This window comes from Patiria miniata, unplaced genomic scaffold, assembly GCF_015706575.1.
Source record: "Patiria miniata isolate m_02_andy unplaced genomic scaffold, ASM1570657v1 HiC_scaffold_9, whole genome shotgun sequence".
Classification (NCBI taxonomy): Eukaryota; Metazoa; Echinodermata; class Asteroidea; order Valvatida; family Asterinidae; genus Patiria; species Patiria miniata.
The window spans coordinates 3,641,332-3,659,611 of NW_024037076.1; the positions used below are offsets into that span (position 1 = coordinate 3,641,332).

The 18,280-nt window shown below is 41.9% G+C and overlaps 1 protein-coding gene across 1 annotated transcript; it reads left to right on the top strand.

Moving 5' to 3' along the window:
* The first annotated feature begins 988 nt into the window (after positions 1 to 988).
* LOC119721092 lies at positions 989 to 3,293 on the top strand. Its single transcript, XM_038190985.1, has 2 exons — positions 989 to 1,084; positions 1,351 to 3,293. The coding sequence occupies exon 2, from the start codon at positions 1,370 to 1,372 to the stop codon at positions 2,291 to 2,293; it is 924 nt and encodes a 307-aa protein (XP_038046913.1). The 5' UTR covers positions 989 to 1,084; positions 1,351 to 1,369; the 3' UTR covers positions 2,294 to 3,293.
* The last annotated feature ends 14,987 nt before the right edge of the window (positions 3,294 to 18,280 follow it).

The following is an 18,280-nucleotide window of genomic DNA, read 5'->3' on the forward strand; positions in this document are numbered from 1 at the left end:
CTAGCAAAGTTGAGGTTGAGATATTACTGGTCTGGAATGGCGGCGGACGTGAGAGCCTGGTGCAGGAAATGCAATATCTGTGCTAAACGAAAGTCGCCTGCTCGGAAAAGGCGTGCACCACTCAGACAGTACCGAATCGGCGCTCCGATGGAAAGGGTGGCGTTGGATCTCGTCGGCCCAATGCCGGCGACGGAGAGAGGCAACAAATGGGTGCTTGTTATAGCCGACTACTTCACCAAGTGGATGGAGGCTTACGCCCTCCCCGACAGTACAGCCGAGACGGTAGCCAAGGCATTTGTAGAGAACTTCGTTTGCCGATATGGCGTACCAAAGGAATTGCACTCAGATCAGGGTCGCAACTTCGAGGCGGACGTCTTCGCCGAGATGTGTCAGATACTAGGCATTCAGAAAACTCGCACGGTTGCCTACAACCCCAAGTCAGATGGATTAGTGGAGCGGTATAACAAGACACTTATCGATACGGTGGCGATGATGCTAGACCCCCATCGTAACCAGAGAGACTGGGACCAGCAACTCCCCTTTGCTACATTCGCATACAGATCGGTACCACAAGAATCAACAGGCGAGACTCCGAACATGCTCATGTTGGGCAGGGAGGTTATGCTGCCGGTGGACCTTACTATAGAAGCGCCTCCTCCTGATGACGAGGCTATGGAACCAAAGACAGACTATGGGGAGGAGTTGCGCAGGAGGATGCAAAAGGCCCACGAGCGAGCCAGAGAACAAACCAAGACTTGTGCTAGACGCCAAAAGTTGTCGTACGACAGACGAGTTGAGGGTGCAGGTTATGAGGAAGGTGACTTCGTCTGGTTGTATAACCATGCAAGGAAGAAAGGGGCCTCCCAAAAGTTAGTTTCAAGATGGGAAGGGCCGTACCTCATCATAAGGAAGCTGTCGGACGTTAACTACAGGGTACAAGACAAACCCAGAGGAAAGATGCTCGTGGTTCATTTCGATAGACTGAAGCCTTACAAAGGCACTCCTATGGAGTCTTGGCAAACAGAACCTCCGAGACAAGTCACTGAAACTCCGCCTCGTGTGGATCAGGAGCGATCGCCTGCAGGTAGGCATCACCAGAGGAGTGACGAGGAAACGATTCCTGACAGGGGTGTAGAGGAGGACAAACAAACTGACCCAGTACTTGACATAGGGAGCATTGACGGAGACGGAATTACAGAGACTATGCAGGACACGGAGAATGATCCTGTAAGCCAGAATCGAAGAAACCCACGGAGGGAAAGGAGGCTACCTCTCCGTTTCCGTTAGGCAGTATATAATTCTGTACAAATTCAGTAACTTATCAATTTGTTTTTATTGTTTACTTATTAGGTGACGACGACTGAACACAATGAAGGAGCAGGAAAAGAAAAAGTTCACATGTGAAGAGTGCTCACTGACGTTTCAGCACAGGACCAGCCTGGCCCGACATAGACAGGTGGGTCATGGCCCGTCTCAGATCTTCGCTTGGTGCGTACGGTGTCCCTTCAAGAGTACGAGGAAGGATAACTTGCGAAGACACTACCGTCAGAATCACGAGGCCCACATCCATGAGGTGGATCTTCTCCCCTTGGAGACTGAGAGAGAGCGGGCGCAGAGGCGACGTTCGGAAGAGGGAGAAAAAGCGGTAAAGGAGACCAGACGGATGGTGGTGAAGAGAACAGAGGGACGGAAGGTGAAGGATCTTGGAGATGCTGAGACATGGGCAGAGGCGCTACGTATACTCCATCAGGAAGACGACGTCGACGAACAACCACGGGGAGAGAAGCGACCGACTCAAAGTGAGCCAGAGGCACAGGAGGAACCGCCAGCCAAGCGGAAGTCCGCTAAGCAGAGTACAATCACTCAAGGAGGCCCCCTGGATCTCTCGATTTCAGGACCGGAGGCGAGTGGAGGACTGTCTTTGTCACCGGCCTCTTTGTCCTTGCTAGAAGAAGATGTGCCAGCCCCAGTGCGTAAGCCACTTGGTGGTAAGCCTCGGGGGATGCTCCTTATAGCCCAGCAGGACCACGTGGATAGCAGTGAAGAGGAGGCGGAAGAGTTGCAACAACATGAGGCGGCTGAGGCAGCACCCAACAACGGAGCAGCTGCGCACATCCGAGAGGATCTGCGCCCAATCCACGTGACATCCCTGGAAGAGGTACTGAGGGGCAGGGTTACCCGAGTGAAGGAGGTGTCGACCACCCTCGAGTACAAGGAGGGTGTGAAAGTTCGTGAGCAGCGGTTGGAGAGGGTGTACGATGTCCAGTTCGACCAAGATTTCCGCAAGAAGTAACAGCGCATCCGAGAGATCACAGAGGCAACATGTTTCGTACCGGTTCCTATGAGTTAGGCTCGTTTCTCTAAGCCATCATTTCTTAAGTTTATACAGAGTTTTCTAAAACCTTTATATAAGTTTTCTTAAAGTTTCTTAAAAGTTTATAAAGTTTTCTATCAAGTTTTCTCAGAGTTTTATAAAGTTAACTATGTTTCCTTTATGAGGCGCATGTATAAAGAGGCGCCGACGTGTTGACGTTATGGACCTTTTCGTTGTTTAGATTAAAAGTTTTGATAAGAAAGTTTTGAGTAATTTGCTTTTGAATATCAGGTCTTTAGCTGTTATGAACGAGGACGTTCATGCTAAGAAGGAGGCTTTGTGGCGAAAATTACTATAGCAGCGTAGTCTAGAGAGGGCGCGCTCGCGGCTGTGGGCCCTATATAAGGCCCCGGGGCAGTTGCGAGACGTCATCTGTAGACTCAGCTCAGGTAGACACAGCTCAGTAGACCGAGCGTACGCCGAGATCATCTGCGGGGAAGAGACGGTAGGCAAATTAGCTCGCGCGCGCTGACGGGCGTGTGCTGGGTGGTGCGGTGAAGTCGGGCTGGCATAAGGAGGCACGGAGTCCGCGGAGGCTACTGGAGGCGGAGCGACATACAGCGATCTGCCGATTGTAATGTGACGGAGCCGGAAGGGCGCGCTCATCTACCCGCCGCCTCGAGGAAGGATTGCGACTGGAAACGGTCGAGGGCGGGAGAGTGGAGGCGCACAGGAACGCTGGAGGCGTACGGTTCTTACCCGGGATTCAGAGGCTATCCCCAGCCAGGCATTGCCGTGCTGCCCAGCACTGCCTTACCGTAGCGGCTAATGCGAGGCTACCCCTACAGAGATAATTGAGAGGCTCAGAGACCAATCACTTATTAGAGGCTAACATTATAATTTAACGAGAGGTCCATCATATGACATTGATTCTGTGTAAATAAATCAATCAGTAATTGAGGTCATTGACTGTTGTGTACTTAATTGTCTGTCCTTGTCCATCTTGAAGGTTGAGGGGCGTGGGTGAGTGCTGTTACGCGTATAGGGCGGTATATTTCCATCCAAACGGGCCTGCATTCCCGGCTGCTGGGGTACTGATCCTAAGCTATGTTGTCTGGGTAAAGGGACTACGGATCGGGTCACAGATATTCCCGCCACAATATATTATCACTTTCTGATGGTTGATAGGTCATTTTAGGGAAAATTACTGATGGCGAGATGTGGGAATCTTTCCCGTTAGAATAGTTGTTATTAAAATCAGGTACATGTCAAATTATTGCCAAATATACCCTAAATTTGTACATTTTACCCCCAAAAATAAATTATCATGAATTTGAAACTGGACTGTTACTCTTCAAATTAGTCCCGTTTATATATAACATATTTGCAGAGGTTATTCACAACGAAAACGGTAGATTCTTAAAACAATCTACAGTTAAGTGCAGATCCTTTTAAGAATCTACAGCAAAGTGTAGATTTCTTTAAGAAATTGCACTGTACTGAATAGAGTGACGTCACAAGAGTAGTTTAAGTGAAAATGTTCTTCATTGTGTACATGTGTATAAAGGGATCGACTTCGGTATTTTTCAAGGACAGTAGTATTTTGTACTGCACAGTTGTTTGCATTCCATCTCTAATACTGAATCAGAACATTTTGAAAGAATTCTGAGGCGTTACTGATTTTTTTCCCGAAATTATACACGTAGGATAATATTCTACGTGTATAATTTCTGAAAATGAAAATATCCCACGAGCGCGAGTGGAACACGAAGTAATGTATGTAGTGCTTGTGTGTCCCACTTGCCGCGAGGCCGAAGGCAGTGTGCGATGTGGGACGCAAACGCATTACATTTTCCGAGTTCCACTAGGGCGGACGGGATAGCGTCCCCAGTGCTTACTTTATTTCCAACCTCGTTTTCAATAGTAAGCCTTGGATAGGAAACTTCCTTCCTGATTCGATACCGCAATTAATTTGATAGTAATTGATTTATATCGTGTAGTTTGTGCATTACGTGTTTTCACGATCATTGTAATTATAACGTCCACGCCTTCTCAAAAATACTCCTTCCAGTTTAATCATATTTATAAGACGTGATACTGCATTTATTGGCGGGCCAGATTGTAACATTTTAACTGCAAAAAATTGCTTTCATAACTCTTGGCGCGACTAATTGATGCTGTTTTTACCCCAGACACCGCATACAAAAACAAACGCTAATGTAACGCTCATGCAGGCACCAGACTACTCCTCATTTTCAAACGTACGTGTTCGAAAATCTTGCACATGCAAATGATCCAACACCAGGGTGAGAGAGCAGGTAGTACGTGGTGGACGCGTACTGCTCGACACCCTGGAGACGAGGTTGTCTTCAAGTAATCTTGACGCTTAGTAAAGATTGAACACGCACGCTGTACACGAACTTTCCAGCGGTTATCCTATTAGCCTCTTTAAGATAATAGCGGACGCAATAGGAGGGCGCTATTTCGTTTGGGTAAATACAAAAGGCTTAACCCAAATCAAACAGCATTCCCTATGTGTCTGCCACTATCTTAAAAAGGCTAAATTACTCGCGGGGTGTGGTCTCGGCCACACTACTTGAACTCTGAACTTCAGATTCTTTAGGCTTCGTTGTACGCAGAGTAGATGTACCGGGACGGCTTCCTTAAAGAGCATCTAACTCCTCATATAATTTACAGCTCTTCCTGTCTGCACCAGTCATCTTAATATGATCTATTGTATCTTTATATGCGCGCTTAATGGCTTTCCATGTATTAAAACTTGGCTCACCTGTAACATTTACAACCGGCCTTTCATTTCATTTCATTAGCAATACTTTTCCATGACTGCACACTTTCGCACTGCTCAAGCAATCTTCTGATACTGTAATTTCTCTGTTGTCTGCTCAAGATATCCAGCAACCAAAGTCATATAAACGTCAGCAGACGACACTGCACGGGTTAACTTCACATACTTTCTTTTGATTTGAATCAGGTGACAAAACCTCTTCCGCTCGAGAATACTTTTGGTCTGATCTGAGTGAGAGTATACTCAAGCGTGTAACTCGTAAACACGGGTAGACGATCGAATCTCTCTCCCAAGTCCTTAACCCGGACTCTGGAACCCGATCAAAGTGGTGATGCACATAGATTACAACTCAGAGGAAAATCAATTGATTAATTCAACTCAAGGCATGCAATTTAGTTAAAGGTATGCATGGACAGACGTCAAGGACTGTTGCTTGTTCAAAATAATTATAATTACTGTGAAACCTTACAGTTAAACCTCAAGGGAACAGATTCAAAGTTTGACTTAAGCAGATTTTTGAGTTAAGCAGGGTGGTATATCATTGGTACACTACTAAAGGCAATAGATTCTTTGTTTGACCAAATAGTTTTTTTGAGTTTTCGGAGTTGGATTTCATTGTACATGTAGCTTGTTTTAGAACATCTTTGAAATTTGTACATTTGGCTATTTGGGATTCAATTCGAAAATGTTCTTGGTAGCCCTTCATCATCATAAAAGTCGCAATATTTTGTGAACATGTAACTACAGCCATTTCCATGATATCTGAATGATATGTCATTTATTATGATCCATATTATTCATTAATCCAGCGAGGATTTCTTGTTGGCACTGCGAAAATGAAAAAAAAAGTACATGTAAACTAAACTGAACTATACAGAGTGATATCATCCTCCATATTGCTGTTCTTGTTTTCAATATAAAAAAAACCCACATTGACCGTGTCACTCTGGTATCAACGTTGAACTCAGTGGAGGCGTCCGCTTTATCCCCTTTTGCTTCAACCCGCAGTGACTCTTATAAAAATTGATACATGCCGGTAAATATCAAAGGAATGTTGACAATTATTAATCGCTACGCAGATCTGACTACTTGCGAAAGCATGTCGTGCATGAGGGCATCGCTTTGAAAAGCATTATTAGAAACGCAAAGTGCAGGCAGACATCAATCAAATTGGTGAGAAACTGTCTACCCCAGTCTGATGCATGGTCGGTTTTGTACATATAATTGTCCGACAGCTTTTCGGATCACCTATAAAGCAGGATTGTTGAGAGAGGTTTGGTCGAGTAGTACCCCTTCCAAGAGCCAGGAAGACTATTTCTTTGGAAAGCGCAATGGGCGCGCCAGCTATCTGCACGTTTCTTCTTGTCTCCATGTTGTGTCTGTCGAAGCTCTCGCTACAACAAGGTAAGTTTTATTGTCTGCTACTTGAAAATAAATTAAGTTGGACTATGATAGGTCTTGATCATGAAACGATTAAAGTTGTAAGAATCACCAAATTTGCGCGCACAAGTTTGAAACTTGCGCGCGCAAATTTCAAAGTTGCGCAAGTAGCAAGTTTGCGCTCGACAGTACTAGTAGTAACGATTGCACGAGGAACAGCGTGCGCGCGAAGGTTTATTAGTCAGACCCTATTTATATCTAACAGTACGTCTAGATTCCAGACTAGCTGCTACAACTCCCCAGTTCATTAGGAATTTTACTGAAAGGTATGCGACAAGGTATGCAATAAAATTCACGACATTGCAAACAAATTCGCATACGTGTGCGCACATATTCGCGAATTGTTTCACGACATCGCATACGTGTGCGCACATATTCGCGATTAATTTCACGACATCGCATACGTGTGCGCATATATTCGCGATAAATTTCGCGACATCGCATACGTGTGCGCACATATTCGCGATAAATTTTGCGACATCGCATACGTGTGCGCACATATTCGCGATTAATTTCACGACATCGCATACGTGTGCGCATATATTCGCGATAAATTTCGCGACATGGCATACGTGTGCGCACATATTCGCGATAAATTTTGCGACATCGCATACGTGTGCGCACACATTTGCAATAAATTTCGCGACATCGCATACGTATGCGCACACGTTTGCGATATGCGATGTCCCTTCAGGGCCACCATAGCGGACCGCTCCCGCTTCGGTCTGGCCGTCGATAACCCGTACCGTGCCGGTGCCCACTCAGTTCGTATTGGTTGACATGGTTTTGCCATAGTACATAGTACATGTATAGACTTTGTAGACGCCAACCTGTTATCTCTATAACGCTACCAAAGACTACCAAAAGGAGAAACCCTATAGGTTGATGAAATCTAACAAAGTTATGTAAAGTGAAGAGATGAATAAATCAGTGTATTGACATGTGTGACTGTCACCCCAAAGCTCTGTTTCCCTCCAACTTATTGAATTATTGTTGACTCTAATAAATGTTTCATGAACTGCTATTAGGGAACGCAACATTATTTTAAACTGGTAGTGATTATCCTATTGTTGACAATTGATAATTTGCTTCTCCCACCAATACCAAGTAAAAAAGCAACAAGTATTAAAAAAAAAACCAAAACCCAGCAAATAATAATAGAGAGCCCTTGATATTTGAAATGCTAGTGACAAAATAATGAAATGCAACTGACGGTATCACTTTCTATTATAAGAATGCAGACAGAGAAGCTCTGAGATAGTAATATTGAGGGAAGTGCATAGTACATGCACTAAGTATGCATATTGTCTTAGACCTATAGAAGGCAGGCATCATTTATGGTACCCATGATGGAGTGTATCTCCATAGGAACAGTTCCAAGTTTTATTTCCAAATGAACAGTCTGACCCAACACGAATAAAACTTGTAAGTAAACTGTTGAAAATCTATTTTGGTGAAATAATTCATGCTCCTGCTGCTAAGGTTGTGAGTTCATTCAAATAGTACATGAATGGATGAAAACAATTCATTTTTGACAACTAAAGCATGAGACTGCAGAAACTAGAGAGCTAATGCCTTTGCGGCTGTGGATTATTAAATTACAGTACATTTGTAAATATTTCAGAAAACATTATTTTTTTTCATTGTAATTAATGTTTTGAATCTTTTAAACAACTTTGTATAGGTTGTTTGAAAAGACAAAGCCCAGATTTCACAAGAATTTTGGAGGAAAAGCTTCATTTTGTTCAAAACTTAATTAATTGACAAACTGAAATGCGAGTGACGGAAATGCGAATGACAGCTTTCCCCCCCCCCCCCTGTAACTTACAATACTTTTTTCATTGCAATTAGTATGTTTGAGCACACTGAAAGGTTTATATAGGTTGTTTGAAAAGACTTAGCTAAGACTTGATAAGAATTGTGGAGGAAAAGCTTCATTTTGATCATAACTTAATGAACGGACAAACTGAAATGGTATCTAGACCATCTGGTGTTAAGAATTGTTTTCTTATAAACAAAATATATTTTCCTAAAAATATTCACTGAGATTTGTTATTTTAACATAAACATAAATTGAATATCATTAGATTAATGAAGAATACCCAATCAAATAAGTTTTGTGTTCTTATTTTCGATTTGTGACACAAAATGTTGTGTCAACGTTACAGAGCTGTAGCGTACAATATAATTGGTCTAGAACAACGGTTGATTGATTTCTAGACAACTCAGACTATACCCTATCAATTTTGCAAAAAGATATTTGAGAAAAAAACATTCTGAAATTTTAACTCTCGTGTCGCACTTGCATAGCATTACCATTAAAAAAAATCAAGCAATTCCACCATGACTGACAATAGAGTTTTACTAATGTTGAATATCAAATCAGCTCTAATGTCTAAACAATTACAGCCAACTGAACCATGTTTGGCATGAGTTTTACTAGGAACTGAATACACAATACAGTATTGAAACTTTGAAATTTCATGTTCAGCTTTTTTGACTAGGGGGTTGTTTAGTATCGTGACTGACATTACAAAAAGCGACGCAACCCCAAAATGTCAGACATGTTTTTAAAATTTCTCTTCAAGTTAAAAGTGCTACAGATCAAAATCCACAGGAACATTATAGCTGATATGGTTACTAAGGCATGTAGTTAGATGGGAAAAACTCTTCATGAATTTTTGAACAAATATGCAAATTAACCTCCGTGACTAACATTACCGTGACTGACATTACACATTAGATTCATTATACCTGTTAATTAACAACAAATTATCTCCAAAATAATACCTTTTCTGTCAACAAGAGAAGTGTCAACTAACTGTTCATAATATATATTTTAAGGAATAATTGTAACTTTAAGATGTTTAAAAGCTGGAACATAAAGTATATAAAGTACACTAAAAGTAATGTCATAAAGTATATAAAGTACACTAAATACATACAAACGCATTACGCGTGACTGACATTACACTTTTGTTCAATTGACCAAATCTGTAAATAACAAGTGAAATGCAGGTTTTAATTGCTATCGTGTATGCTTTTATGGAAAAAATCATCGTTTTTTTGTGACTGACATTACACTCTGCCTAAGGGTTATTGTAACGGTACATCCTTGGTATGTAACATTAATTTCATGTACATATAAGTACTTTTCCAAAAAATAGACTCTGAGAGTGAATATTCTCACATATAAATAACTAACCTTGAAGATTATTAGATTAATGAAAATACCAAAAGAAATAACTTTTGTGTTCTTAATACGTAGGATTTTTGGCATAAGTAGAGCGTCAACTTCGAAGTATTGTAACTTAAAAGATAATTGGCCGAGAACAACGGTTTATTTATTTCTAGACACTTCAGAATATGCCCTATCACTTTTGGGAAAGATATTTGAGAAAATACTCCCCACTCCGAAGTGTCCAAGGCAGTCTGGCCAGGATTCGCGATCGGCGCCAACCCTAGCATTGAAGTACCCCAGGAGGAACAGTTGGGATGGTGCTGATGGCCGTGTCAAGCTCCTCATAGAACTTGTCTTTTGACTCAGGGGGAGAGCAGAGGGTTGGGGCGTGAACGCTCAGCAGCTTGGCTGGTCCACTGCTGGTGGATATACGGATGGCAAGGATGCGTTCGGGGCTTCCTGTCGGTGGTACAGTTGTGGCAATCAGGGTTTTTTTTTTTCACTGCAAAGCCAACGCCGTGTTCTCGGGTCTTTTCTGCGCTCTTGCCATGCCAGAAGAAAGTGTAATTTTTCTCCTTAAGGGAACCACAGTCAGCAAGCCGTGTCTCTTGGAGTACAGCAATGTCGACATCGAGTCGGCCGAGCTCATGGTCGATGATGGCGGTCTTGCGAGAGTCGTCATGGTTCCGACATTCCAGCTTGATATGCGAAGAGCTGACATCTTCATTTTAATCTTTCCTTGTTTGTCTGGTGCGGTGTTAACGTCCGCTTGTCGTGCTTTACACTAAGCCCCATGCACCCAATGAGGCAGACGGACGTTGGCGGGTCGATACCTTACTGGCCGGGGGCTGCCCGGCTTGAGGCGGGCGGTAGCCGACCAATGGAACGCAATGGTTCCTCCTACCGTCGAAGCTGGCCCATGGCGCCCCATTTCCTACGCCAGTTGGATGGGACTTATAACCCGTATGTGCCAGCTGTCTTGTTGTTTCCTCACTCTAGGGTGAGGCTGGAGTGGCCTCTCCAGGGCGCAAGCCTGGGCATGAAGTACAGAGATCCTGGGTTGGCCATGCTTCAGAATCCCCCTCTCTGCTTTGCTGATGGGATCCAAAGGAATGCAATTCCAGTGTAGTTTCGTTTTAATAATAATAAGAACTTTAAAGTACATTTTTCCATCTTTACGGTTTTACTGAATCAACTTTTTTTTATAAGATGGAATTTTTTTTAATATAGATCATTGGTTATTAATATACAAACGTTTTAAATGTAACTTTTATTTATTTATTTTGTCCATTTTATGCGGAAATAATTAGCAATCCAGCAAAGAAATTGCAATATTAAGACTCCAAAATATAACATTCGTTCAAGGAAGGAAATACTGAAGTAGGAGACGGACATAACTTTTTATGTGACTTTTTTTTATCCCTTTCCAGTAAGTAATTATCCGCGTTATTTCGTAATTTGCAAAATAGCCACAAATTTGTGGCATTTTCACCATAATCCACCGTATAAGAAGTGTTTGTTCTGAAGTTAGTTGCATTAAAAGATCTGTCATATTTATCAGTCTTGTACCCATGGCTTTCATCTGAATAGAAATACCATTTTAATTTCGAGGCCATAATAGTAAATGTTTACCAAAAACAAAAACACAAAAAAGGTAAAAAGAGTGACTTTTTTATAAATTTCTTAAAAAAAAGAATCGTCATATTGTATCCCCTATAACACTGCATGAATCTGGATAGAGGTATCTCTTTTTTTTTCAGTCTAATGCTCTTTAAAACAAAAATGGTTCAGATGTATAGTTCAGTATCCATATGGAAGGTTATTATTTCGTTGACGATATATTGATTTTGGCTACAATGACTCAGCCTTCGGTTCAGTTTTACTGGCAGCAAAAAAATATCCAATTTCTGTCCACGTCAACCTGTTGCGAAAGCTTAAAAAATGCCGGTTTTCCCCCGGATGTGTTCCGCAATCCATATCTTTCTAGAATTTTCTCAGCCTCGGAATTTCTCACATCTGGAAATTCCCTGGCAGTTAGCATTCCAACAAAACAAAGGTCCTTTTTGTGCCATCTTTGCGGAAACATTTTTTCCCCAGTTGATTTATGGCGTGGTTTTTGTCTACTATTGCTTGTATCACGTTGGTATCACGCGCTGAGCTCATGCCTTTCGTCCGATCAGCGAACGCCAAGTATATGGCGCCACTGCGCACTTGAACTCCGGAGAAATAAATCATGCATTTGGCGCCAAACAAAATAATGGTTCTCGCAACCACATATCAAAAAAATTATCATCTTTATTCCAAAAAAGAGCAAAAGAATTACTTAGATACCTAGAATTTGGGGTATAATAAAAAATCTATGCTAACACACTTTGCCTTTGAAGAAATAAATAATCTGAATCCGACATTGATACAGCATTAAAGACACAGATTTGTCTCATGCAAAAACGGAAACAATTTCAATTTCTTAAAAACACTTTTCACGTAAACTCACAATACTTGACTGCATTGAAGTTGCTGTTTTCGACATTTACTGTTTAAATGCCAAAACTGACGCAAATTTAAAAAAAAAACTAAAAAAGATTGAACGCGCCGAATTGCGCAAAACGTAGTCTGGTTCCCCAACCTGACAATTTCCCCCGACGTCTACACGTCAAAATTGTAGGTCAGGCAGCCTCCGTGGCTAAAAATAAACATGACGACATTGACGGCCCTTTTTCAAAGCTCGACTTCGTTTCCGAGTTCGCTTTATCACATAAAGCTTTTAATGTTCCGATAATTTTTTTAAAAATAAATCATTTGCTTCATATATCATACAGTTTAATACTTCTGTAAAAAAACATTGACTAATTTTAACCTGGAATCTTCAAAGTTGGACACCCAAACAGCACTGTTAGCAGGCGGAGCCGAATTGAGACCACGCCGCGTTTTGGAAAATGCCGGTAACGGTCGTCAAATTCAAACTAGTGCATGACGCAGCAAAAAGTTCGCCCCTCGTATACGATCCGAGTGCAAAATCGTCGTTGAATTTCAAGTTTTCTAAATAAAAGCAATGGATATTAATTATCAACTAGTTTTTTTTTTTAAGTTTTTAATAAGCAATTAGCAGTTAATAAAACATATATTATACTCGGAAATACTCTGACACTATCCGATTGTCGACGAAATGAATTCGGCAAACTTCGGACAGTTTTGGAAAAAGGAGGAATTCCTCCCGTTTTAGTCACGTGATGTAAATTGTAATACATTGTATTACCGGAGTCTACCTGACCTAAGATTCATCAGGAATAGTCGGAATCTTTTGGTCTGGGAACAAAGAGGTCTGTTTACTCATGGGCTGGCGTGATGTGGTTCAAAATAGCAGCCAAAAAAGTTAGGGAAACTACCCTCGATGAGCAATAGGCATACAAGTTGGCAATATTTATGACGAACAAAAGCCCAAGTTCACGTAATCATAAAGTGGGTTCATCCCCAGGGCAACGGCATTGATATTATAATTAAAGGTTGAACCCGGCAGACCCAGACGGCACAAACACCTGATCTATTCAGAACCATCTCGCGTGCTTCCTCCCGCCGGATCGCGTCAACATGCCATAAACATCAGCGGGAGGGTGCATAATGAGAACAGCCAAACATTCGACACCTTTGGAGCTGTGTGACACAGTGAGAAATTTTGGAATCATAATGGCGTCAACGATACTTGCTGGGGAGCTCTTGCGTACGACTTTCTGTACTTTGGTACTGTTGTTTCCAGGACAATTGTGTGTACGGTAACCCGACGTACCCAGATTTTTAAAGAGGAAATTGCCGACCTCAAACTTGTTAGTGCCATATTTGGCAAGTATATGTGCGTTATTAGTTTAATTACACAAATGAACAGGTTAATTAAACATAGCACCATTGAAGGTACCTAAAAGTAAACATAACAGCATAGAAGACCGACAGACGAACCGAAAATGTTACAAAATTAACATATTTGTCTGGAATTTTTTTTAGGGCGTTACCGGCAAGTTAACACAAACTTGGTGTCAAATAAATCATGGGAGTTACTTTTCTTTGACTTTTCATACAAGTTAACATAAACTTTAACTGTATGACCTGCAGTGGCGTAGCCACGGGGGGGGGGGCGTGGGGGGCGACAGCCCCCCCCCCCCCCAGTCGCCTCCCCCACTGAGATTTTGAGTTTCTGAAAAAATTATCATTGATCTACATGACGCCCCCATGAAATGTTCCAGCCCCCCCCCCCCCCAACTGAAAAATTCCTGGCTACGCCACTGACAGTACATACAGGGGACGAAGTTGGAAAAGAAACACGCATCGCGATATCGGAACGCTTGCGCGTAGTTCAGACAAGTCAAAAGATCTATCCTTTTTTTTTTCCTTTTTTTTCTTTTTTCCATGGAAAGTGAATTTCGATTTTCAATTATTTAGCTTGACCCACCCACCCACAATTTGGAAAAAATATCGAAATTTTAAAACATTGAAAATTCTGAATGGCCCCTTAGCATTTTACCAAAGATTCTGTAATGTTCTCTGTTGTCTGCTCAAGATATCCAGCATCCAAAGTCATATAAACGTCAGCAGACGACACTGCACGGGTTAACTTCACATACTTTCTTTTGATTTGAATCAGGTGACAAAACCTCTTCCGCTCGAGAATACTTTTGGTCTGATCCGAGTGAGAGTATACTCAAGCGTGTAACTCGTAAACACGGGTAGACGATCGAATCTCTCCCCCAAGTCCTTAACCCGGACTCTGGAACCCGATCAAAGTGGTGATGCACATAGAGTACAACTCAGAGGAAAATCAATTGATTAATTCAACTGAAGGCATGCAATTTAGTTAAAGGTATGCATGGACAGACGTCAAGGACTGTTGCTTGTTCAAAATATAATTACAGTAAATGGCACTAGACGCAGATAGGCCTATACGCCAAACTGGTCTCAAGGTTTTCCCTTGGGTAGCTGGAAACCCTGTAACAGCTGGACGGATGGAAACTTTCTCACAGTGTTTACACAAAATACATCAGTGAAGGGCAAAATACATCACTGACTTTATTTCTTCCCACCGCAAGTTCAACCTGGGATAGTCCTATATTATACAGGCGCGGATCCAGGGGAGGGCCGCGGGGGCACGTGCCCCCCGTCAAATTTGAGTCAAAAAAAAAAAAAAGGAATAGAAGGGGGAAAAAGAAGGGAGGTGAGGGAAGGAGGAGGAAACTTCCTTACAAAAATACCGGCGCCGATATTAAACATGAGTCTGCAAACATTGCGTACTCGACTCGAGAAGCTTCGAAATAAACCGCGATCCCATCGTACGTACCCCGTACGTACGTACGTATGTACGTATTACCCTGCATATGCCGTTATTAAATGCGATTCATACGAACGTATACACGATTTATTCTCTACGAACATGCAGCTTTATGTGCGCGACAAACACACGTTGCGCAGTGCTCTTTGGACCACACCATTGGTCAAGGGTGTGTTTTAGTAAAAACAATTTGCCAGCAGTTCCACGCGCTTTTGAATTACAAATTATACTTTTTTTCACGGAGTCCAAAACATGTCCTTGTTTTAAATTGACTTCTTCAACGTCACGTCATCATATAATTTTCATAAAGACTTTATTCGAGAAACGATGTAAAACCCTGAACAAATTGAAACACCCCTGAAGGTCATGGATCCGTCCATAAAACGTTTTTTTAACGAAGAAAGTTGAGATCCAAAAGTTGGGTTTTGACAATACTACGCGTTGCAGAAAATATAAATCTGATAAGTTTGGTACATAAAAGAGATTTGTTTGTCTGAGGACAAAAACAATCAGCAGTTATTGCCCAAAGGCAAGTTTTAGCACTCGAGACACGCTCTTGCAAGCTAGACAGAACGCAAGTGTGTTGCTTTTTGAATGGCAAGCGAGATAAATTTGATCGTAGTTCGCCGGTGGCGACGAGGGCCGGCATCCGTGCCGGACCGGGAGGTATACACCTATTCCCGATGTCTATTTCTCAATGTTATCATCAACAATTATTTACTGTAATTTTTTTTTTACATAACTAAATGACGAATCCACCTTCAAAATTGTACCATGTGGAAATTGCAATCATGGCACCGAAAGACCCGATGTCTATTATAATGTAAAGACCAGACGCAGTGTCTCACACAATTTGTCTTGCTGCACCGCCGATCTGCCGATCGTTTATTTACAAATACATGCACGTGTAATAGGCCCTGTTCTTGAAATTGAAACTGGACTGAATTAAAAGAACATTTCTTTAAAATGTTTGGGCATTTTACATCATGCAAAAAAAAGAGGGAGAAACTTGGATGACCGTATGATTAATTTCTGTTGTCATGAGATAAAACTGAGCTGTGAAGTTACAATGCAGGCTAATTGCTCCTCTGTTTTAGTTTGATTAAATTACACTAATTTTAAACTTGAATTCAATTAATATGTTCAGGCGGTTTCTTCTTGTTGATAAACTGAAAATTTCAACTTGAAATAAAACATTAGAAAGCATCCTTACACCAGTTTACAAACTAAGTTTTTACAATTCCTTTTTCAAAAAATATAATGCACGAAGACATGCAGACGAAAACACATGGTATGAAGTGAAGAAACAGAAGAAACTGAGAAGGCTTGTAAAAGCAAGATCGTATTTTAATCAATGAAAAAATCTTATAATCTTAAAACAATTTACTCAAATAACTCCGGAGAAGAGGGGCCAGGAATTGCCTCAGATTGCACCACAGAGCATCTAGAATCCAAAATTTCCCGGGGCCCTTAAGCGGGCCCCGGACCCCACGCCGAAAGATGATCGCGCTCCGCATTGGTCTTCGGAAAGATGCCCTATACTCATCCTTGCAAGATACAATTCTTTGTTTGGTTATACAAGTGAAGAACAGAAGAAACTGAAAAGGCTTGTAAACGCAAGAGTATATTATAAACCAATGAAAAACATCCTTATAATCTTAAAACGTTTTGCTCAAATAACTCAGGGTAAAAGGGACAAGGAATCCCCTCAGAATACACCCCAGAGCATCTAGAATTCTAAATTTTCAGGGGCCCTTCAGCGGGCCCCGGACCCCACGCCGTAAGACAGGCGTGATCCGCCCTCGCATTAGTCCTCGGAGCAAATGCCACAACACATCGTTGCAACAGTTTACAAAACGAAGTCAATACAATTCCATTTCCAAAATAAAAAGCAAGAAAATATAAAGACGTAAAATGGTTTTCGACTTTCAAGCACACAGTAACTTAAAAATTGTAAAAGTAAGAGTATGTTTTACAAAAATCCTTAAAATCTTAAACACTTTTGCTTAACTAATTCAGGGGAAAGGAGCCAGGAATCGCCTCAGATTGCACCACAGAGCATCTAGAATCCAAAATTTCCCGGGGCCCTTAAGCGGGCCCCGGACCCCACGCCGTAAGGGCTTCGCGCTCCGCGCTCGCATTAGGCCTAGATCTCGGAGCAAATAATTTTGCTCCAACAGTGTGCCCCCCGTCTAAAAAAATCCTGGATCCGCGCCTGTTATATGTGGATATTCATATATGGGTTATATTCATGTATCGATTAATATTCGTGTAAAGGTTTATTAGTTGATAACCTTCCAAGTGACTGTTTTAATTCAAATGTATTGACATTTTCAACCACGATGCCTGATACTGAAGTACCCGTTTTAGATTGTTATTCCTGACGCTTCACGGTGCCTGGTACGATTCAACTGTGATCGTGAGCAAACTGTGTCAACCTCCACGGTTCATAAATTGGCAGGTTCACGGATAGTTCATGGACCATGATTTCTAAACCTTCCCATTGTGTACGTAGGCTTGAATAGAAAGCACAGGAATGCGCACAACGTAATAAGCGTTCCTTCCCCTCGTTCAATAGACTTTATTCACGAGTCGGCCGTACTAAAATTAAACTGTATCTCGGTCCCTAAAATATGAGGACCGGTACCTAGCTCCCATTTTAAGCCATTGATTGGGTCACCTCTGCGCGAGCGCATCACGATAAGTTTATTTTTGAATCGCTGCTTAGCTTTGTGCATGAACGGTGATTGAACACACGATTGTCAAAACCTCATTCTTGCCTTAATATCACAAAAAGTACGGAAATCGTCAGTGTCTCCATGAGAGAAATCTTCAATCGTTTCATCTGCACTAGGTTTTAAAATACTGAACAGTGAGTTCCCTCTCTTAATTGATATTTGACAGAGACCCTTTCGAATTCAGTAAAAAAATCGAAGCTCAACACCTCGGAAACTACACATTTGTCGCACGGCGTCTTGCCATTTTGCAATAGGCTGGTTGCGCCAACCATTACCGTTGTGATTGTGAATTCATGAGGCGGGATTCACACCTATACACGTCATGCATATAATTTGCATACATCAGAAGGAAATCCTCCTGATGTAGTCAGGTTCACTGCTATAGCTACCTGTCCCCATATCTGACGTCCAAACAAACGTTTGCCAGGGGGTGCTGAAATTTCTAAACAAGGACAAAATTCCGCGAGCACGGAGCGCGAAGCCATTA

Bases quoted from the DNA above. Each gene is read 5' to 3' on its own strand.
- LOC119721092 (XM_038190985.1), top strand. From the start codon at position 1,370: ATGAAGGAGCAGGAAAAGAAAAAGTTCACATGTGAAGAGTGCTCACTG.